Source organism: Myotis myotis, unplaced genomic scaffold, assembly GCF_014108235.1.
Source record: "Myotis myotis isolate mMyoMyo1 unplaced genomic scaffold, mMyoMyo1.p scaffold_m19_p_1, whole genome shotgun sequence".
Taxonomy (NCBI): Eukaryota; Metazoa; Chordata; class Mammalia; order Chiroptera; family Vespertilionidae; genus Myotis; species Myotis myotis.
The window spans coordinates 91114330-91138022 of NW_023416313.1; the positions used below are offsets into that span (position 1 = coordinate 91114330).

General features: G+C 39.1%; 1 protein-coding gene across 1 annotated transcript in view; it reads right to left on the minus strand.

Moving 5' to 3' along the window:
- MYO3A (myosin IIIA) overlaps positions 1 to 23693 on the minus strand; it is a 235615-nt gene that overhangs the window by 158341 nt on the left and 53581 nt on the right. Inside the window, exons 6-7 of the mRNA XM_036344863.1 lie at positions 6097 to 6173; positions 1430 to 1575 (exon numbers count right to left, since the gene is read on the minus strand). Of these exons, the coding sequence (XP_036200756.1) occupies positions 1430 to 1575; positions 6097 to 6173 (223 nt within the window). The remainder of the gene's footprint in view (positions 1 to 1429; positions 1576 to 6096; positions 6174 to 23693) is intronic.

The window sequence follows — 23693 nt, forward strand, 5'->3', positions numbered from 1 at the left end:
AGATCCCATTGTTATAATTGTTTCTAGAGTCACTAGGAGTTCTTAGAGTTCCATTTAGAGATATACTGGTGGTGACAGTAGTAAGAAATAACTAAGATGAGGTAGTTTCCTTGAGTGCCTTGCTCATGGTGACATGTATCAATGGTGTCATCACTCCTCCATGCAGCTATGGTCACTGAAACCATCATTAAAATGGTTCAGAAAATACAGTGCTTCATGTTACATAGTAGGAGTTAGGAAATAATATTTTTTTTCCCCATTTTCCTCATACTTAGACATGGTGTAGAGCAGGTTTTCTGTTCTTTTCTGTAATTTTGTTTCTCCACTTACCAAATAAGCAATATATTTTACAAACAATCAGGCCTAAAAATATGTTGACATTGTTATGTGTTATCATTCAGAACCTATAGATAGGACAGGAAATTCAAAAGTAACATCACAAAGTCAAATGTTTGGTGTTATTATAATTTAATTACATGCCAAATATTCCAAAAGGATCCGTTTGGAAATGAATATAAAATATCGGCATGAATTCTTAGGACTGGAAAACGACCCCCAAGACTTCGTACATATGATTATATGTTCTATAGGTGTTGGGACCAGAGAATTTAACAGAAAATGTGCTAACAAACTATAATATACCACCTACCACTCAGCCCTGGACCCCTGTCATTCCATTAGAATTAAGGTACCAGGCAAAATCCTTAAGAAAGTCTTCAGAAGATATTACATCTATACTAAATATAGGCAGTCTTTTCATATCAGCTTTCTGAACTATCTAGGAACTAACCAAATATATAAAATAGAGTTTAATTAGTAATAGAAAAAGCAGGGGAAAGTTTGTCAATATACACACTGAAGGGGAGGGGTCTACATAGATACAGGAATGTGCTTTCCTGGCTCCAAAGAAAAGAATTCTTCTAGGTCTACTGTTTAATGTTAACATATTCAAAACATTAACATATTTTAAATAACTATTATTTTATCAATAATTTTTATTTATAATTTCTTAATGTTATTTTAAAGTCCTAAACAAAGAGAAGTCTTAGCAAGCAGTGAAATAACTAGATTGATAGAGTGCAGAGACTCAAATCACTGTTGCATTGACAGTGGACTAGGGTGCCTCACTGACTAACTTGGGAGTGGGTAAAGACTGGGAGGAACTACTTTTTCTGATAGCAAATCCTTATAAGAAAAAAAAGGCACACCAAGTATCAAGAAAAAACTCTTCTACTTAACCTAGACCAAGAAAATGAAACTATTAAACAAACACAATATCTCGAAGAAGTAGAATGATATTCCAGGCCACTTTGCCCGCAACTTGCTGAAATATATCTGAGTAATTCCATGATGAGCATGAGGAGCACTCAGTAGCTGGAGGAAGAAAACTGGGCTGCAGACACTGGGCCGAGTGTCAGAATCCACTGACCTTGGTATTTTGAAGAGTGCTCGCATGGGATGCAGGTCGGCTAGTGGAGGGTCTCCATCCCCTAGCTCAATGGCCGTGATCCCCAGGGACCACGTGTCACACCTGGCATCATAAGTGGTATCCAACTGCTGTTCACATGCAATCACCTAGTGGAAAATGAAAGGGAAAAAAGTGACGTTTGTGACTTTAACAAGCATGTAGCAAGACGTTTAGAATAATGTGTAAGTGTTCAAGCTGATGAAGTCTGATAGCTACAAGTAAAGCCAGTAACTTGGGAGAGTAAAAGCTTAAACTGTTATTAGTGGTAGTATTTTCATTCTGAGAACAGAGAATACCTTAGCAAACACAGGTTTGCAAACATAAGGGAAGAAGCCTATGAAAAGAAATATTTTTGGAAATGTCAAACAGAAAGGGCAAAGAAACAGTGTCCCAAATGGAAAGAGATGGGATCAAATGCACAGCGAAAGACTATGCAATCCCTGCCACTCAGTGAACATCTGATTAGTGAATGAAGTCATTTGTCATGGCAAGATAAAGAGCATATCTTAGTGAATTAAAAGTAAAGTTGAGAGCGGTATAATGAAATGGCCTTGATCTCTCCTGGTAACTGGAAGGCAAGGGAGGAATGAGACAAGTTTGAAGGAATGCAAAAAGGTTTACACCATTAATAAAAGAAAAATCTACTGAGTAAAAATAAACATTCGTAAAGATTTATCAATATTTACCTGGGAGCATTCTAAACTGTAAAACTACAGCCAGGTTTTTAAAATTTTCACTAATCAAAGGATATAATAGAGAAATAAGAAAAAATGGAATTTTTTGCAATATTATAAGATAGTATTACAGAGAACAATTACTAAATAATTACCTCAGAATTTATTTCTAAATATGCAAATATAAACACAGACTGCAAATAACGACTCATAACATCAATGATCACAGAAAGAAAATTCAACTTTACATTTAAAAACTATTTACATTTTTAAAAATTTTACATTTTGTGAATTCCAACTTTTAAGACAAATAAAAATGATTTGGGAATGATGGCAGGTTAGAGTTTATCATTTAACTACAGTATTTTGAAATGATACATAAAGCAAAAGAAATCTAAGGCCCTGTCTGGAACAATATTTCATCTGTCTGACTCTATTTAACATCAAGCTTAACACATTAAAATATCCTGGTGTTGGCACAGAGTTTACTTGGTAGCATTTACACATATTCCATCCAGGAAGGGTGACTCCTTCATAAATATATCTTTACTCATACCTAATACTATCAGCAAGAACAGAAAAGAGTTTAAATGTAAACATATGAATGTGATTAAAAAATAAAAGGAAGGCAATGATAAACAAAACATCTAGGACAGAAGTTCCTCCAGGAAGGAGGCAAGAAGATAGGATAAAGGAAGAATATAGAAGCAAATGTATGCTATTGGGTTGAATAAATAGACAAGAAGGCCATAATCAATTCTATTCTTAGCACCTGTATGTGTGCATAAATTATATGTATCTCTATCTCTATCTCTATCTCTATCTCTATCTCTATCTCTATCTCTATCTCTATCTCTATCTCTATCTCTATCTCTATCTCTAATCTATCTCTATCTCTCTCTAGAGAGAGAATATATAGCTTCCCAACTTAAGTGTCAGTATGATGATGGGGACAAAATCTTACACAGCACTTCCCAACTTGTCCTACCAATGTATCCTATATAATAAAACACTAATATGCAAATCAACTGACTGGTGGAACGACCAGTCGCTATGACATGCACTGACCACCAGGGGGCAGATGCTCAATGTAGGACAGTGATGGAGAACCTTTTGAGCTTGGCGTGTCAGCATTTTGAAAAACCCTAACTTAACTCTGGTGCCGTGTCACATATAGAAATTTTTTGATATTTGCAACCATAGTAAAACAAAGACTTATATTTTTGATATTTATTTTATATATTTAAATGTCATTTAACAAAGAAAAGTCAACCAAAAATATGAGTCCGCGTGTCACCTCTGACACGCATGTCATAGGTTTGCCATCACTGACGTAGGAGCTGCCTCCAGCCCACAGGCCCCTACAGGCGGCAGTGGCGGGGGGCAGGGGTGGCGAGAGAGCGGCACCAGGCCAGCCTGGGTGGGTGTGAGCAGGGGCCCAATCACCTCGTCGATCACCCCACAGATTGGCCCTGATCACTGGCCAGGCCTAGGGACCCTACCCATGCACGAATTTTGTGCACCGGGCCTCTAGTTTTTAATATCACAGGAGAGTGAAATGCTGAAATCAGAAAGCATAGCCTGAAGTACCAGAAGAAAGCATGAGTCCCAAGTTTTGTATTAAAAATTGATGTGCAGCCCTAGCCGGTTGCTCAGTGGTTAGAGCACCGGCCCATTGATTGAAGGGTCCTAGGTTTGATTCCAGTCAAGGGCACATACATCAGTTGCAGCTTGATCCCTGGCCCTGGTTGGAGCATGTGCAGAAGGCAACCAATCAATGTATATCTCTGTCTCTCCTCCTCCCTTCCACTCCCTCTCTCTAAAAGTCAATGGAAAAAATATCCTCAGGTGAGGATTAATAATAACAACAAAAAATTCATGTTCAATATAAAATGGAATATTACTCAGCCATAAGAAAGAATGAAATACTACCATTAGTGACAGCATGGATGGACCTAGAAGGTATTATGCTAAGTAAAATATGTCAGTCCAAGAAGGACAAATACCATATGATTTCACTTTTATGTGGAATCTAAAGAACAATATAAACAAATAAAACAGAAAGACTCACAAATACAGAGAACAGACTGGATTAGCGTGTCTGACTGTCTCCTAATGCACATTAAGTAGTGTAAATTTTAGCCTGGCTTCATAACTCAGTGGTTGAGCTTAGTCCTCTGAACCAGGAGGTCGTGGTTGAATTCTTGATCAGGGCACATACCGGGTTTCAGACTCGATCCCCAGTGGGGGGTGTGCAGGAGGCAGCCAATCAATGATCCTCTCTCATCATAGATGTTTCTATCTCTCTCCCTCTCCCTTCCTATCTGAAATCAATAAAAACATTGTTTAAAGTATAACTTTTAATTATTAACTCATAGTACTTTGGTAATTAAATTTTAGATAGGTCAAAATATTTCCTTTTACGCATAGAGTGGTTTCAAGACCCATTAATCAAATTGTTTTTTACTGAGTGACAAACTTAAACATATAATAATGGCTTTATTACTATAAATTAACATTTAAAAATATAAAGCTAGATCATCAGTTATTTAATATTAATTATATGATAATATAATGATTATATCTTATAGTATTTATTATATTAATAATATGTGAATAAAATGCAATGCTTGGTATTATAGCTATATTTTATTAATTTCTCAGTTTTTAAAATTGTTTCATAAGCTGCTAAAACCAGCAATATATCAGGATAAACTCTAAAAAAACTTTCACTTGAGATTTTCTTATTTATTTTGTTTTTGCTTATATGACTATACTTTTTATTTTTATTCTAAGATGTACTCACTGCTACAAAGTTTTTTAATCTGCTGGAGTCTTTAAAAGTTTCTTAAGATGAAAAAATAAGTTTCTTAAGATAATTTATCCTTTCTCCATATTTGACTATTACTTTTACAATTTAACTTTTTTGCAAGTAATAATTGAATTAGTATCCAAATAGAAAAAGCACAACAGGATTTAATCCTCAAACAAATTTAATTCTAAGATTTTGCTATATTAATGTAGTGTTTGAATTACTTCTCCTCCCTTCACTCCTTAGGAAATTGTAGATAAATAGCAGAGCTTTTCCCAAAGGGTGCAGAGAGAGTGTTGTTTTCTGATAAACATAATTAAAAAGACCCGCATTAACAGTGACTGTGGAGAGAAGATGTGACTCCAGAATACTCTTCCTTAACTATTTCGGCCGTTTTCTACAACTTCCCAACACTAAGAATGAAAAGAATCTACCAAAGCTGAGCACAGTCCCCAAGCAGAGTGACTCCATATGGAAATCTGTGGTACAGATGAACAGGCCTGAATCTGATTTCAATAAGGCTAGTGGTTTTCATTATATTTCTGTTATAATTTAAGAACAGAATCTAAGCATCATTTATATAGAAACATGCTAAACAATGAAAAGTAAATTTAATGAAAAAGTAAGGCTCCAAGCAATTTCTCCTTCTCTCCTCTGACTCACTCATTCACTCAATGCTTCATCTGCTCATATATGCCTTCACAGCCCATTTACTGAGCACCTCCCATGTTCCTCCTCACACATGCAAAAATCTCACCTAAAAGCAACACAACTGACTTTTTCTTCTAGAGCAGCGGTTCTCAACCTGTGGGTCGCGACCCCTTTGGGGGTTGAACGACCCTTCCACAGGGGTCGTCTAAGACCATCGGAAAACACATATATAATTACATATTGTTTTTGTGATTAATCACTATGCTTTAATTATGTTCGATTTGTAACAATGAAATTGGGGGTCACCACAACATGAGGAACTGTGTTGAAGGGTCGCGGCATTAGGAACGTTGAGAACCACTGCTGTAGCGGCTCCCCACAATACAGAGTCTAGAGTTATTCCAAAACACACATGGAGAGAGAGTACTCATGAAAAGGCAAGTCAGAAAGGATCAAATATGACATCTGTCTCCCTCAAAACTCTATCTGACCTCAGGAGCCATCCAAAATGGTGTTCCTACGGACGTGTTCCGGCGGTGCCAGGTGCTGGTGAGCTGTGCAGACACACCTGGAAGGGAGAGACAAGACTTACTTCTTGTATTAATGCTTCATGTAAACAGATTCTAATTGCAGTAAATTTTCTTACAAAGTAATATTAAAATTCTGTTCCCTTAAGCTGCCACTGGACTTGAACTTTACATTAAAGTTTCCCAAGTCCGGATTTTTGCATAGCCAAAATACAGAATGGTCCCCTGTTTTTCATTTTTCACATCCAAACATATGCCTCCAAACAAATGCATCATTTCAAGTTTTAGGTCCTCCATGCTGACTTTTAATCTGCTTTTGATCATACCAACTTCTATTTCTAGTTTGGCATGTAATTGTTATTTAAATGGTATGCTTCCTACCCTCTCCCTCCCTCTGTCCACTATCAATTTCTGGTGAATCTGAAAGTATTTTATGGTGGCATTCACCTAGGGCAGTGGTTGGCAAACTGCGGCTCGCGAGCCACATGCGGCTCTTTGGCCCCTTGAGTGTGGCTCTTCCACAAAATAATGACTTCTGTGCATGGGCCACAAAGTTTCAATCGCACTGTACGTGCGCGCCCGCACGTGGTATTTTGTGGAAGAGCCACACTCAAAGGGTCAAAGAGCCGCATGTGGCTCACGAGCCGCAGTTTGCCGACCACTGTCTAGGGAGTGACTGGAAGTTTCAAATTAACAGCATCTATTTAAACCAGCACCATTAGTAGAATCTGTTCTTTTCTTTGAGAGAGAATATAAACCAAAGGACTACAATGGAGAGGTACAACCAAATATTTCAATCACATCATCCCATTACTTCCAACTGGTTAGACATAATCAGAACTGGCCCTTAAGAAAATTAGGAGGGAAGTCTCTCTCCTCGCATTTTAATATCACAGGAGAGTGATACTAACAGCAAGAACTCCTGCTCTTCACACAGGGCCTGGTTACTTGCTTCTGGCTGTTCAGTGCTGCTTCCCTTGACCTCCTCTGGACTTGATGGGTTAGATCCAAATCCTGGGCTTCCACTCCCTGGGTTCCCTGGTTTGAAAAGTACCTCCTGGGCGTCACATTTGTTTTAGGCTCTGGATGTTTATCTTTCCAGGTACAAGCCAAATAGAACAAAGGCACTAATAGAAACTTAACATTGGATACATTTGATTCCTGTAAGGCAGCGGTTCTCAACCTGTGGGTCGCAACCCCTTTGGGGGTCGAACGACCCTTTCACAGGGGTCGCCTAAGACCATCGGAAAACACATGTTGTTTTTGTGATTAATCACTATGCTTTAATTATGTTCAATTTGTAAGAATGAAATTGGGAGTCACCACAACATGAGGAACTGTATTTAAAGGGTCGCGGCATTAGGAAGGTTGAGAACCACTGCTTTAAGATGACATTAGACATTTATCATGAAATTCAGCCAAATGGGCATTTCATTGGTGGAAATGCACTTGAGCAAAGGGGCAGGTAGTATGTTTTGGTTCTACATTAATTGCATCCCTTAATGACCTACTCCATCTACATGTAAACCCTGTCCTAAACAGACTTCATCTATGGCCTTCAAATTTTGCCTATAAATTTATTTGACAGTAAAAAATCCTCACTAAATCATTTTTCAAATTCAAAGGAGATTTTCTAACCTGTGCTTGAAGGTTCTCCATTAAATATTTTCTAGCAGACTATCTGAAGAAAGGGAATCAGCACTTATTGAATCGCATTTCTCCAAAAGACATCCTCTACCTCTACTCCAGGCATTCTACTTTTAGAAAAAATTAAATTTAATTCTAAACATTTTAACTTGTCTTTTTCTATGAATTAAAGGCAGAAGTCAATAAGCTTGAATTTCACAGTAGTATCGATATACAATTAATTATGTAAACGAAAAAAAGGATTTAAAAAGCAATTTAATTTAAAATTGATTCTAAAATTACCAAAATATAATCTAAGGGTTTATAATTATTTACAAAAAAATTAAACTATATTTGACTCTGAATATTTTTGTTTCAAATTCATAAAAATAGTTTAAGAATTCAAATATCATATAATTGAAATGGAAAGGGAAAGGAAAAAACCACAACCAAGTAAAAAATCAGAAGTATTGCTTCTGGCAGAAAAATAACATTTTAGGCTAATCACATGGTACATTTTTTCTCTTTCTGGGTATGAAAGTTATGTCATCCTAATTGGCATTTTTCAGCAAGTATTCATGTCTCAGCGTCTGAATTTATAGACACAGGGGGCAGAAAATATTTCACAGCAGATATTTATGAAAGGATGCTGACGAAAGGTAGACCATTCAGGCTCTCTGTCTTAGAAGTGTGAATGTTTAGTGGAGACTCTCAGGGAAGGTGATAACTAGGGCTGAGTCAACCAATGGCAGGGCTCTAAGGACTAGACCAGGTGAGGCTGCCTGTGAGGTCTAAGGCTGCCACAGCTCCCTTCCTAGGAAGTTGGTGGTCCGCCTTTTCCCTTGACTTTGCAAGCCAGCCAGTGTTGTTTTCAGTTCTTGCCACAGTTGGTCAGTTAGCTTCTGTTGCTTACAGCCAAGGAACCCTGACTAATACAAGACCCTAATGATTTTACATGTGAAGGAGCAAATGTTTTACTTCCAAAATCTTTTTTTTTTTTTAAGATATTCATTTTCTTTCTTTTTTTTTTTTTTAAATATATTTTATTGAGTTTTTACAGAGAGGAAAGGAGAGAGATAGAGAGTTAGAAACATCGATGAGAGAGAAACATCGACCAGCTGCCTCCTGCACACTCCCCACTGGGGATGTGCCCGCAACCCAGGTACATGCCCTTGACCGGAATCGAACCTGGGACCTTTTAGTCCGCAGGCTGACGCTCTATCCACTGAGCCAAACCGGTTTCGGCTACTTCCAAAATCTTTAATCACACATCTTAAACAGTAAAAAACTTTTGAGCAAGTACACTGTACATAGATATAAAGACAGTTCTCTAAATATCTACAGTGGGGCCTTGACTTATGAGTTTAATTTGTTCCGTGACGGAGCTCGTAACTCAAATTACTCGTATGTCAAATCATAAAGTGAACGAGTGAGACATGTGATGCTGGGCTGATGTTGTGGCATTCACTGTGACGTTCGCTGTGCCAACTAGCGGTGGGATATCTGAAGCGGGCTCGTAACCCAAATTTTAGCTCGCAACTCAAAGCAAAAAATCGGCCGAGAGACGGCTTGTATCTCGAAAAACTCGTGAGTTGGGACACTCGTAAGTCAAGGCTCACTGTACTAGCATATCAATATAGACATTATGAAATATAAAATGAAAATAATTATAAAGGATGATATTAAAATAACTGTAATAAGGTATGAATATTTCTTTCTGCACTCCAATAATATTTTGCAAACACCCTGGTATTGATTGACATTCCTTTCAAAGACAACTGCTCTAAGGAGTGCTGGGGTAATGAATCACAATGCTCTTGGAGTCTCATGCTGTATGGAAACAAAAATTCAACCCAGATTATAAAGAAAGAAAAACAAAAATAAGTGGAAAAGGACAAAGTAGCCTTAGCCGGTTTTTCTCAGTGGATAAATCGTTGGCCTGTGGACCAAAGGGCCCGAGGTTCAATTCTGGTCAAGGGCACGTGCCTTGATTGCAGGCTCCTCCTTGGCTCCAGCCCTGGTCAGGGCTCACGCAGGAGGCAACCAATCAATGTGTTTCTCTCACATTGATGTTTCTCTCTGTCTTTCCCTCTCTCTTCCCTAAAAATCAATAGAAAAATATCATTGGATGAGGATTAACAACAACAAAAAGTAGAATAAGAAACCTATGCCTTGGCCGGTTTGGCTCAGTGGATAGAGCGTCGGCTTGTGGACCAAAGGGTCCTGCATTTGATTCTGATTCCAGTCAAGGGCATTTACCTTGATTGCAGGCTCCTCCCCGGCCCGGGCCCTGGTCAGGGCTCGAGCAGGAGGCAACCTATCGATGTGTTTCTCTCACATCGATATTTCTCTCTGTCTTTCTTTCTTCCATTCTCTCAAAAAAGAAATGGAAAAATATCCTCAGGTGAGGATAAAAAACAAAAAAGAAAGAAACCCATGAGTTGGAGAATATTGGATGATTGTCACATAGAAACAGGACAGACACCCAACTGTGAAAGTGACAGAGGAAGTCATTTACCAAATTTCATATTTGCTGACTGCTTCCGCAATGACTGTTAAACCTCAAGATCATTTACTAAGACAGACAAAGAGCTTCAGAGCTAGAAGGCAACTTAATGGTCAGGAGTGTTCATTTTCGGAGTAGTAAACTTCAACTGGAGAGAAAAATGAGTTTCCTGAGGACACATGGCATTTTGATTCAGTATAAATTCTCACAAGGAAAGCAGTTAATAGGTAGAAAAATATAAATTCTATTAAGAAATGATTGACACAAATGACTTTAAGAGGCAACAGGAATCCAAATTATGAATTCAGGAGCCCTGGGATGTAAAGGAGATTAGGGAAATCATCTTGTCCAGAGAGGAACTAATGGAATAAGTCACCAAAGTAAACAGTTACATAAGCATCTCAAGAGAGAAAACGCCAAAGGGTGGAAAATTCCAGGCAGAAAGTTGGGGTAATGAAAGGATATTGAAAGAACAGGAGGCCAGAAAGAGATCAGGGCTGAAGAGAAAAAGACTAGAATCAGTAGTCCATTTAAAGTTAAAGCCACAGGAACATGAAGGAGGTTTATGTTAATGGTTCTTCAGCCCTTTGCTTGACTACACTGCTGGAGAACTGTCATGCTATTTTAAGCCCCTTCCATAAGGCATCCTGGGTTGTTTGGTGGCTGTACAGCAGATCTGTTCCCTTTTGCATTAGTCCCATTTCTAGGGAGATAAACGTGCAGCCTCCATCCCTGCGGTCAGAAGATCTTTGAGCGTCTTAGGAACTCAAAACAAACATCCCATGTGTGGGTTTCCAGTATGGTTCAAACAGACCAGAAAATTTCAGGGAACTTGATTTTCTATAACCATCCAGTAAAACCCTTGACATCTCAAGAGACCAAAGGTAAGACAATGGGTTTGTTTGTTAAAAAACAAAATACTGTGGGAATAAGAATTGAAGTTATAAAAATACAGAATTTTTCCAACAAGAGGAGCCCTGAAATTTGTTACACCATCTAATATCCTCATTTCTTTGATGAGGTTAAGACAGTGTGATGATTAATTTTATGCATCGACTTGGCTGAGCCACGGGGCCCAGATATTTGGTCAAACATGATTCTGGGAGTGTCTGTAAAGATGTTTTTAAAAATATATTTTTATTGATTTCAGAGAGAGCAAGGGAGGGGGGGAGAGAGAGAGAGAGACATCAATGATGAGAGAGAATCAGGATCAGCTGCCTCCACCATGCTCCCTACTAGGAATCTAGCCTGCAACCAGGGCATATGCCCTGACCAAAACGTGACCTTCTGGTTCATAGATCAATGCTCAACCACTTAACCACACTGGCCAGGCTCTGTGAAGGTGTTTCTTGAATAAGGTTAACATTTAAATCAGTGGACTTGAGTGAGGCAGAGTATTCTGCACATTTGGAGAGCCTCATTAAATAAGTGAAAGGCCTTCGTAGGACAAAGACTGACCTCCACTGGGCAAGTTCTTCCAGCAGATTGCCCTTGGACGCACACCACTCTTCTCCGGGTCCTCACCCGCCAGCCTACCATCAGATTTTGGAGTTGCCATGCCTCCACAATTACATGAGTCTCTCCCATAAGGGAGACTTAGTCTCTCTATATTTATACATATACACATTCATATTCTGTTGATTCTATCTCTCGGGAGAACCCTAATACTGATTTTGGTTCTGAGAGTGGTTCTAGAAACACAGAATCTTAAAGATGAGTTTTCTGAACTGGTTCTCAGGCTTCTGGAATTGGCTTTCTATTCTGATTAGATTTAAAGACACTAATGACTATTTCCAGTAGGAAAGAGCACTGATAGTCCATGAATGATGTGGTGATAGAAATATGCAAAACATCATCACTGGATACTTGTAACCAAACACCTACAGGAGATACAATTCAGGGTGACCATCTATATGACCTCTTTAAACATTTTTGTCAAACTAATGAGTATAATGAGATTGGCTGTTTGCTTCTAAAGTCACTGGACAAAGTGAGGAAAGAAAAGGATGAGCTCAGGGGTTCAAATTCCCAGTTCAAGTGCTACATAAGTGACCTGAAAGCTACTATGTCTGCCCTGAGAGAGACCCTTCTCTCATGTAGCTGCAAAGCTGAGATTGCTGAAAACCAAACCCAGAATCTCATCTTGCAAGTGGCTGAATTGCAAATTAATTTCCCAACCTCACAGGGTGTCTACTGTTAAAGTGAGGGCCTTGATTGGAAAGGAATGGGATCCTGAACATTAGAATGTGGACCTGGTGAAGCTGGGGACTTTGAATTACTAAATTATGATAAATTTCTTTGCTGGTACAATTGGTAACCTCTCTATCCCCATCAAAAGAGATTAACTTTGCACTGACTAAGGAAACTGTAATGCTTCCTCTGATGTAGTTGCCTCAGAAGACATCTATTCTCTTAGGACCCATCCTAACCATCATCTCCCTGCTTCTAAACCAACAACTAGACTCAAGTCCCAGTAGGACCCTAAAGATGAGATACAAAAGTACAAAGAACAACTTGATTTTTCAGATTTATACAGAAATTCAGAGAATATGTGTGGGAATGCTCAACAAAGGTGTAGGATAAGGGTGGAAGGAACATAAATTTGGATCAGACTCAATTTACTGATATGGGGCTTCTAAGCAGAGACGCTGCAATTAATATTGTAGCTTGGGGAGTTAAAAAAGCTATCTATCAGTTTATTTGGTTGACTCAGACGTGGACCAAAAAGTGGTTCCTAGTACATGAATTTGAAATACCTGGACTACATTGGCTTAGTCTACAGGAAAGGATTCAAAGGCTTAGGAAGAGTGGAACGGTAGAATGAATTTATCATCCAACATGGGAGGGTTCATAGGCCATACCTTTCAACAGAACTGTGAGAAATAACTTTTTGAGGGGAGCCCCATAGTCCTTGAAGAGCTCTGTAATCACTCATCTCTGTAGGCTAGAACTTATAATTGGAACTGCTGCAACTAAAGAGGAAAAGCTCAATGCATTGGGAATAATTGATCACAGAGTGGTGGGGGCCAAGTGGTGACCCTCATTTGCCAAAGGCAAGGTGGACATGGTTCCCATAATGGGCAGCAGAGTCAAAGCAGTAATCAGAAGAGTGTGACTTGCAGAGACCAGTTGTATTGCCTATGGGATCTCGATGTTCCTAAAAGTTGCAGATGGGAAGCCTACTAAATTCTTACTTGATTTGTGTAAGTAAAATACTTCTAAGTTAAGTGAACAAAAGTCTATCTGGAGTCATAAAAACAGACAGTCATGGCCCCTCAATCAAGTCCAAGACTTCATGTCCTTTATAAACCCAGAAACACTTGCATGAAGGGGAGGTCAACCCCTTAGGGAAGAACCCCAGCACACCGCCAAAAGTTATATATTAACCTTTCTTCAACCTTCCCCAAAGGGACCTATGGCCTTTTCCCAGGGTGACTGTGCACTAGGAAAAAGGAAATAATAAGGCTTTTCTGGGATTACTGAGCACTAACTCTGAACTGACACTGATTCCAGGAGATGTCTCAGGTTGCCCTGTTCCACCAGAGCAGGGACTTAGCGGAGGTTAGGTGAGCATTGGAGTTATAGTTCAGGTCCCTCTCACAGTGGGCCCAGGCTTTTGTTTTCTCATTGTTGATTTAGGAGATTTGAATACATTAATGACCCTTTATCACTTTTGGGTTATAATCTACTTAGTGATTTTCATAAAAGTTTTATACTTTCCCTTTAGGAAATTCATATTCACACAACCTTTTGCATATAAGGGATATAATCAATCTTCTGACATTCCTGTACTTAATATACCAAATGATCCGTCCTCTCTCCAGTTCACCTGGCACTAGATCTTTCCCTTTCTTTAATACTCAGCTCAGATTTTATAATGGACATGGTATAGTGTTGTCTCTAAAGGCATCAAGATTACTGCTCACTGCACTCTCCTTGGCTTTGAACATATGAACTATGCACCTAGAGCTGTCTGTGCCATTCAATTCTGTATGCCTTTGTATACATGTGTGCATATATACATAGTATTGAATCTCAGTTACAGAGAGTTGAGTATATATAATACTCCTCACTTAGGGTACACTATCATCACTGATCTTATCTCACTTTTTTCATTTTCTTTCTTCCCCATTCACCTCCCCCATTGTCCTGTCTCCTGACTCACCATAAAAATCTACTTGCTTGAAGCTCTTTGGGAATTAAAATTTTAAGCTGCAGGCTAAAACCATTTAGTTCTAGTCCAAACACTTATTTTACAATGAGAAAGACTGAGGAGGCAAAGAGATGATTCTTAAAAAGTATAAGAAAAGTCACACTGACTGAATGGCTCACTTGGTTAGAACGCCATCCTGATATGCCAAGGTTGCGAGTTTGATCCTTAGTCGGGGCACATACAAGAATCAAGCAATGAATGCATAAATAAGTGGAACAACAAATTGACATCTCTCTCTCTCTCTCTCCCTACCTCCCTCTCTAAATATCAAGCAATATTTTTTTTGAAGGAACGTTTTTTTTTTGGTTCACCTAAAGTTATCACACCATGGAAAGGAATACTTGGTTCTTACTAAAATTTCTACAGTTTGTTTTTGTGTTAGGTAAATCCCTAGATGTAAAATTTCCTTTTATCTGTTACGAAATAAAAACTTTGAAATGTCTGAAATCCATTCTTAATATAATTTTTGGTGCACTTTCATTATATAATTTAATTTCAGCAATTAAAAACTACAATTTTGTACATCTTCAGAATATAAGGCAATGCACATCCATAAGAAAAAATATTTTCTAGAATATTTAGAAAATATCTTTGTCTCTCCCTTTCCATATCCTCTTTTTAAAAGTCGTTATTCAGTTATTTGCAGAATAGGCAGGCCCAAGGAGGCTTGACTGTACCATATCAGCCCACTCCCCAGGCATGGCTCATTGGATTAAAAGTGGATATCCGACCCAGCTGGTTCAACTGAGTTCCTTCTCCCACTCCAAATCCCTTCTGACTTGGGATGCTAAAAATCTGGGTTAGTTAGCTGTTGGCAATGAACCAATAAGATTATTCATACAGACTTGGAAGGTTGAAGCTGTATTTTTTATTAGGCTTGATGGGCAACATGAAACTCCAGAGACTGGTCTGTAGACTGGCAAAGAGAAGCAGGGAGAGAGATTTGGTAGAGAGAGAGAGAGAGAGAGAGAGAGAGAGAGAGAGAGAGAGAGAGAGAGAGAGCGAGCGCAAAAGGCAACAAGCAGGCCCTGACTGGTTTTTCTCAGTGGTTAGGGTGTTGACCCAGCAGACTAAAGGGTCTCTGGTTTGATTCCTAGTCATTGTCATGTTCCTCAGTTGCATGTTTGATCCCTGAGAGAGGGCAGCCAGTTGATATATTATATCTCTCTCGCATCAATGTTTCTTTCTTTCTCTGTCTGTCTCTCCCTCCTTCTCTCTCTGTCCCCTCCCTCCCTCCCTCTCTCTCTCCTCCCTTCCTCTCTAAAAATCAGTGAAAATCTGGTAAGGATTAATAACAACAAAAAGGCAAAAAGCAGTCAAGGTTCTTGCCTTCTATTCTCCTGTCTCTGTGTCAGTCCCCTTGGTCCTGTTCTTCTTATCTGAGATGGCCTTCTGTAGCTACTTTGGGTTTCTTGTCCTTACAACTAAAATACCCCCTTGACTAAGCCTTACAACATTATCTATAAGGTTGATTGGCTTAATTCAACTTAATGTTCAGCTCAAGGAATACTTGAGCCCACAAGTTCAGCTGGAACTACAAAACTCTAAAAGAGATTCCATTTATGGTTTTGCTTTATATAAAAACAATAATTATAAATGTCTTTTCTTTCAAGTAAAAGTTACTTCCCCAAAGTAAAAAATCAAATTCTAGCTGAATAAAATATTAATCATATAGAAATGAAAATTATAAAGCTCTGCCTGCCCTGCATGGCTCGGTGGTTAAGCGTCGACCTATGAACCAGGAGGTCATGATTCCATTCCATGTCAGGACATATGCCCAGGTTAGGTTGCAGGCTTGATCCCCGGTGGGGGATGGTGAGGGACATGCAGAAGGCAGCCGATCAATGATTCTCTCTCATCATTGATATTTCTAGCGCTCTCTCCCTCTCCCTTTTTCTCTGAAATCAATAAAAAAACATTAAAAAAAGTTCTAAAGCTCTGCCATATTTTAAATGTGGTTGTTCCCCCAAGTCCCCCCTCCCAACACATATTTTCTATAAAGCACTCACTAGCTCTCAAATTTTCAAGATTTATTCAACAATCAAATGTATATACAATCTTTAGACACACACACACACACACACACACACACACACACACACACACATCTTTAGACCTGTGTTAAGTCTCCAACTCTACTCCATAACTTTAAAAAAATGCTGACATAATTTCAACCTTAGAGAAAAGTTGGCAAAAGAAGTACAAGTAACTTTTATCTGAACCATTTGCGAGTAAGTGGGCTACATGATGACTCTTCCCCCCAAATACTTTTGGTGTGTAATTGCTACAAACAAGGGCATTCTGTTAAATACCCACAACACAACTAATTAGGTCAGGAAATTTAACACTGTTACCTTCCTATCATCTAATCTACAGACACCATTCAAATTTCACCAAGTGTCCCAAATATGCCCTTACAATGAAAGGATCCAATCCAGGAGCATGTGCTGCATTCAGTTGTCAGGACACTTTAGTCTCTTTCAATCTGGAGAAGTTCCTTCATTTTTCCTTGAATTTTACAACCTTGACATTTTTTAAGATTTCAGGGCAGTTATTTTGTAGCATGTCCCTGAATGTGTATTTGTCAGATATTCCCTCGTGGTAATATTTTTGACAGGAATATAACGGAAACAATACTAAAGTCTTCTCACTGCATCCTATCAGAAATTACGTGATTTTCATTTTTTTCAAATACTATTTGTGTTCACTTGATCACTTGATTAAGTTTGTGTCTGCCAGGATTCTTCCCTATAAAGTTTCTCTTCTTCTTTTGTAATTAAGTATTTTGTGCAGAAGTCCTTTGAAACAATGTAAAACATCCTATTTCAAATCAAAACTTAACCAGGTAGTTTAACATCCATTTACATTTTGGGATGAATTAATTCTTACTAAAATAGTTGCCAAATTAACAATTTTATTATTTCTTCAATATTTATTAGTTGGCATTCTTCTGTAAGAAAAGGTTTTTGCTTCTTTTCATTCAGTTATTCATGTATGTAAGTATGTAAAAGTATAGCTTAATGGATTTCTGTTTCATTCAATGGGTTACCACTGTTACCACCATTATTATCATTATTTTGAAGCTCCCAGATTTGATCAATGAGCATAGCTTCAATTTGGCTTCTGTGTCCTTTTGACATGCCTCTATCATTTTTTGAGCATTGACTGACTTTTTGGGACACTAAGGCCTAGGTTCATCTTTATAGCCCTAAAAATCAGCTCTTCTCCAAAAATCCCCACTTCTTCCTAGTTGAGAATTATATTTAAAAAACCAAGTGTTAGGTGCTGGATGTGCTTTGGGGTATCAATGCTTACAAGCCCTCTTAGTAGAAATATCTAGGACACACACACACACACACACACACACACACACACACACCATACATGTATTCCTAATTTTTTATTAAACATTTTTTTCACTTTTTTATTTTGAATTTTATTGGGGTGACAGTAGTCTACATGAACATATAGGTTCCATGTGTGGATTACTAATTTATAAAATCTGTATATAGGACCATGTGCCCACCACCCAAAGTCAAATCTTCTCCTGTCACCTCATATTAGGACCCTTTTCTTCCCCCACCCCCCTCCCTCTGGCAACCACCAACACTGTTTCTTGTGTACATAAGTTTCAGTTTTATATTCCACATATGAGTTAAATCATATAGTTCTTAGCTTTCTCTGTTTGACTTATTTCACTTTGCATAATGGACCATGTTCTCAAGGTCCATCCATGTTGTTGTAAATTTTAATGTTTACATATTTTTATATCCCTCTATACATATTAAAAATCATAAGTTCACATTGAAACCTCCAATTCCAATCCAACAGCATTGGGTTCATTTTTCTCCCTTTCCATAGTTGTCATTCTTTTCTCTAACAGTAAGAAACCTGGCTCCCCTTGTCATGATTTTTCCTGATTGTGTGAAGCCCTATTTATGTAAATAATCTCTCGTCTCCATCTTGACTGCAACACAGGTGCCCTTGTTACCTAGCTCAACTGATAGCCTGACTGGGCCCCTCCTCCTCCGAGGTGAATGCTCTTCTTGTCACACTCAGAGACTCAACAAGACACTCCTACAAGACACTACCACACCCTCCGGCATGGATGTCTTCCTCACCCATTCTGGGCCTACATGCTATACCACCACGCACGTCCATGCTTGCTCTTCCCCACCTAAAGGCTATGGTTCTGAATTATTGAGGAAGAAAGAAAGGAATAAAAGGAACTTCCAAGTTTTAAAGTTCAGATGCAATTGCCTCACTTGATGCTAAAAAGTGGGTTTTAATTAAAAAAAAATCACAACTTCTCTTCGACCTACATTACTCATTGGGGATTTAGTCTAAATTTGGGCTTGTCAGTAATAAGAGATTTAAAGCCATGAAATATTCTGTCATAAGAACAATGTATAAATAAATCACAAGAAGTACATGGTGTACTTTTGTATTGAAATGTTAACTCTCCTATTAGAAATGAAATTCCACAGAGAGAAATCCACAGAATGAGAACTGGAAACCGCCCTTCAAGTATAGTCTCTCATTTTTCTATTCCAGAGAGGGACTGATTTTTCTGACATTAATTGACTTGCCTAAAGGGGTTTACCTCCTGGGAGGTCATATTATTTTTTGATTGATAATACACCAGTGACTGCTAATGGATTTCATTAATAACATTTCCAAGCTCACTTGTCTTTCTGGTCTCGGAAGTGTCTGGTGGTGTTCTGTAAAAGCGTATCCACTTAGCAAAAAATCAAAAGATTTTCTTAACTAGTATTACCAAACTGAATCTCACTTTTAGTGTAATTAAATAGCAGTTTGCTATTAAAGTAATACTGACCTTACTTTAACAAAGGGCCATATGTATTGAAACAGAAAGAGGCACATCTTTTAGGAACTCAAACTTTCATTATTTAGCAACTATTTAATAAAGTATGTATTTACTATTTATTGAGTAACTACTTTGTGTACAACACTGAGCTAGAGGCTACATGAAATTACAATTCCATATCAAGGGTAATAGCTCAGATATTTTAAAATTGTAAAATGTCAGTAATTTCACTAAGTAATTTTATCTGTATCATCCTATTTACTCTTCATAGCAATCAATTGTGAGGTCTACCTTTTTTATAATTGTAGATAAGCAGAATAATGTCTTTGGAGTTTTTAAATGGCTTTCTCAAGACCACAAAATTGTATAGAAAATCCTACCTCTCATTCATTCATTAATTCATGAGTGTTTACTGAGCCCTTTCAATGTGCCAGTATCGTGCTTGGTTCTAGGGACAAAGTGATAGATCAGAGGGAGAACACAGTCGTCATGATGCTTATAGCTTAGCAGGGAAGGTGGTCAAATTAAGCATATGATTACAATCAAGTATGACAACTGGATGGCTACATACAGTATAGGGTGTTGGGGTGGCACTCAGCTGGCAAAATGAAGTTAGCTGTGTGCAGGGCTGAGGGGAGATTTCTATGCAGGGAAAGCATCATGCTTGTAATTGGTCATAAAATTTAATGACACTACACTTACATATACAGAGAAACTGTAATTTCTTCAATTTGCCTATAACTCTTATGGTCTATCCCTATGCCACTACCCCCTGGGTGGGAGGGAAGTGAAGCTTAGTTTTTTCAGATAGAGTTCAATCTCTGTTGGATAAAAGTGTGCTTGCTCCATCTCTCAGATGACGTCCCTCCTCCTTCATCTCTCCAGAAGATGGGACTGTCCATACAGGATGAGGGATGGCTTATAACTTCTTGTGGGCAGGGAGAAGAGAGTGGTGGATATCTACTCTCTAGAGCAGGGGTCCTCAAACGACGGCCCGCGGGCCACATGCAAATACAAATATTGTATTTGTTCCCATTTTGTTTTTTCACTTCAAAATAAGATATGTGCAGTGTGCATAGGAATTTGCTCATAGTTTTTTTAAACTATAGTCCGGCCCTCCAACGGTCTGAGGGACAGTGAACTGGCCCCCTGTTTAAAAAGTTTGAGGACCCTTGCTCTAGAGCCATGAGCCTTCATCTGCCTGCCTTTTGGGGCCCAGCTGGCCTCCGATGCTAATATCTGCATCCGGTGAGCTTTGGGTCTGTTCTCTTTGTGCAAGCAGGGCTTTCTGTAGTTCCTCCCAGCAGATGAAGGCTGGGGTGGCTTCAGCTAGAGCTCAGAGCACTGTGAGGTCTGGCTCGGACACCTATGCAGACCGGGCCCAGGTAATCTGCTCTGTGCCCCACTTCCCTTCCTGAGAACCCTCTTTAGAAGCTCTCCAGCGAGATTCTCAGGTACTTTTGGGTTTCTGGAAACTAAGGGTCAGGGCTTGGGGAAGCTCAACTTGAGCACTTCCTCCAGTTAATCTCTGCACCTCAGGTAACAACAATGTGGCTCACCCCAGCCTGGACTGCGGCAGACTGGGCAGCGGCCTCCGCTGGAACACCGAATGGCAGCGGTGGGCGTGTGCGGTAAGAGCTCCTTTCTGCCTCATTGTCATCTTCACTTTTAAAAGCTCATCTCACTCTCCTCTCTCTCTCTCTGTTCCATCTTTCCACAACTACCCCAGAATTGGAAAGGGTTTCCCTCGTTTCCATTCTCTCTTATGTGAAACTCAACAGTGTGTCCCTGGGAATTCTCTCTCCATATGCTTAACAAAAGTTAGAGCAATTTACATAGAACTTTCTCAAGAGATAGTCAGGTCTTGCTACAAATTCCTATTTTTGAATGTTAAAAACTGAATATTACTACAGTTACTTTCTTGCATTCCTTCTGGAACAAACCTTGATCTCACCCCAGACAGAGGTGCCTCAAGCAGACTGGGGTGAGACATATGTTTAGATAGGCAAAAGAGGAAAGCATGTGGATAAAATTTTAAGTACTTCCAAAAGTACTTGGAAGTACTCAATTACATGTTCCAGAGCCCTGACTGAGAAAGAGTTGGGCACATGTAAGGAACTGGAAGAGGCTGACCTTGCTCTTTGGAGAGAGCACTAAGGGGTATAACAAAGGTATGGATCATTCAGCACTCACTGTGTGCCAGCACAGAGGACCGGAAGTAAAGCCCTTCCCAAGGGCTAGAGGAAGCTATTAAACAGAGTACTGAGCAAGAGGGTGGCAGGACCAGATGTACTTCCTGAAAGGGCCCCTCTGGTTGCAGTGAGGACAATGGACCATAAGGAAGAGAGTGAGACCAGAATCAGGGAGTACAGCAAAGTGTAACTACAGGAGTCCAGGTCAGAGATGACGGCTAAGACTGGGAAGGAGCAATTAAGATGGAATCTGAGGATATATATTAGAGAGACAGAGCTTTCTGACTAATTATAGGTGTGGGAGGGGGAGACAAGGAAAGTCTCAAGGACGAGCCTAAGATTTCTGGCTTGAACAGCAAAACAGACGCTGGTGACTTTCTAAGACAAGAAACTCTTGATAGAAAGCAGACTTGTGGGGATGGAGGAGGTGGTGGAGTTCCATTCTGGATATTTTGAGGACTAGCAGCCATCCCAGTGCAGGTCTTCAGTACCCAATAATGAGCTTACTATATATTTTCTGAGGTGAGAAACTCAAATAACATGTATTCTAAAACCTTTACATTCAGCTATAACTTTCTCTGAGATTTGATTTAAACATAAAATGAGGACATTAATTTTCAGTTTGATTCGGCGATTTGTGGCTTACCATATCTTATTCCTTCTACCCTTGAGAAGTTTCATTATGCATGCACCTCCATCCTCAGGTTTTTATTCATATGAAAACCTATACATCATTTTAGGTGAATGGAATCCATGTCCTCTTACCATGGAGATTAGAAATATATGCATTATCTTGTGTACAAAAAATATAGTATCAGATCTAGGAACACATTTAATAGGCAGGGGCCTTCTTTTCTAATTACTGCTAAAAGTTATGTCTTTAAGTCAATAAATCGAAAGCAGAAGCTCTCATTTTGTCAGCTTCCCAACTTATGACTACTTTATAACGATACTAGAGGCCCTGGCCTACAAGATCAGGCCGAAACCAGCTCTCTGACATTCCCTGAGGGGTCCCAGATTGTGAGAGGGTGCAGGCCAGGCCAAGGGACCCCACCGGTGCACTATCAGGGCCGGCGAGGGACGCAGAGAGGTTGGCCAGCTGGGGAAGGGCATGTCCGGCCTTTCTCACTCAGTCCTGGTTGGCCAGACCCCAGCAGCAAGCTCACCTACTGGTCAGAGCGTCTTCCCCCTGGTGGTCAGTGCAAGTAATAGCGACTGGTCGACCGGTCGACTGTCTGCCCTGTGGTGGTCAGTGCATGTCATAGTGAGCGGTTGAGTGGCCTTAGCATATCATTAGCATATTACACTTTGATTGGTTGAATGCCCAACTGGACGATCGGACACTTAGCATATTATGCTTTCATTATATAGGATCACATAAAAGGTCATCTTATTAATTATCTACGTATATGTTTTTAATCTAGATTATTTCAGAGGGTATCCCAGGAAGCTGCATTTCTCAAAGCTACTGGTTTACCAAGTTTTTCTTTCATGCCTGAGAAGCTGTTTACTTACACTTGTTTTAATAATTTCCATCTAGGCTATATATGTTGTAACCATTTTTTAGAGCAAGAGAATTTATGAAATCTCCAGTTTAATATTAAGTTCTTCATTTGGGTCTATTAGAGTAAAGTTAGGGACCTGCCTATGGAATAGTGAAGAGCGTTTTGATGTGTGTGTGTGTGTGTGTGTGTGTGTGTGTGTGTTTCAATTTCAGGCACAAGTTTTTATTAGTATCATAATCCAGCCAGATTGTTAAACACACAGCTTTGAACTCAACTAGAACACATACTAGCTGTATCCAACTTATCAATCAGGAATTAACTGTCAAACTCACAGCTGCTGGGTAGTTTTCAAAAGCTCAGCTGAGGAAAAAAGAGGAACACACATGGTTGTCTGAAGGATATGCTATCCATCCATTTCTTTCTAGAGACTATAGTCTGAAATTCATTTCTGGGATCAGCCAGAGAGCTACATACATGGATATTAAAACAATTAATTTCTAAAGTTAATCAATGGACTTCCCTAAGCTTCAGTTTCCCAAATTCAAAATGAAGGAAGATTCATTCAATGATCACTCATTGAACTACTAATATCCAAAGCATTAGAATAAGACATAGTCCCACCCCTCAAAGACCCATCTAACTATCTTTCTAAGTATCTTTTTCTATGACCCAAGAGATAATTATAATTCTA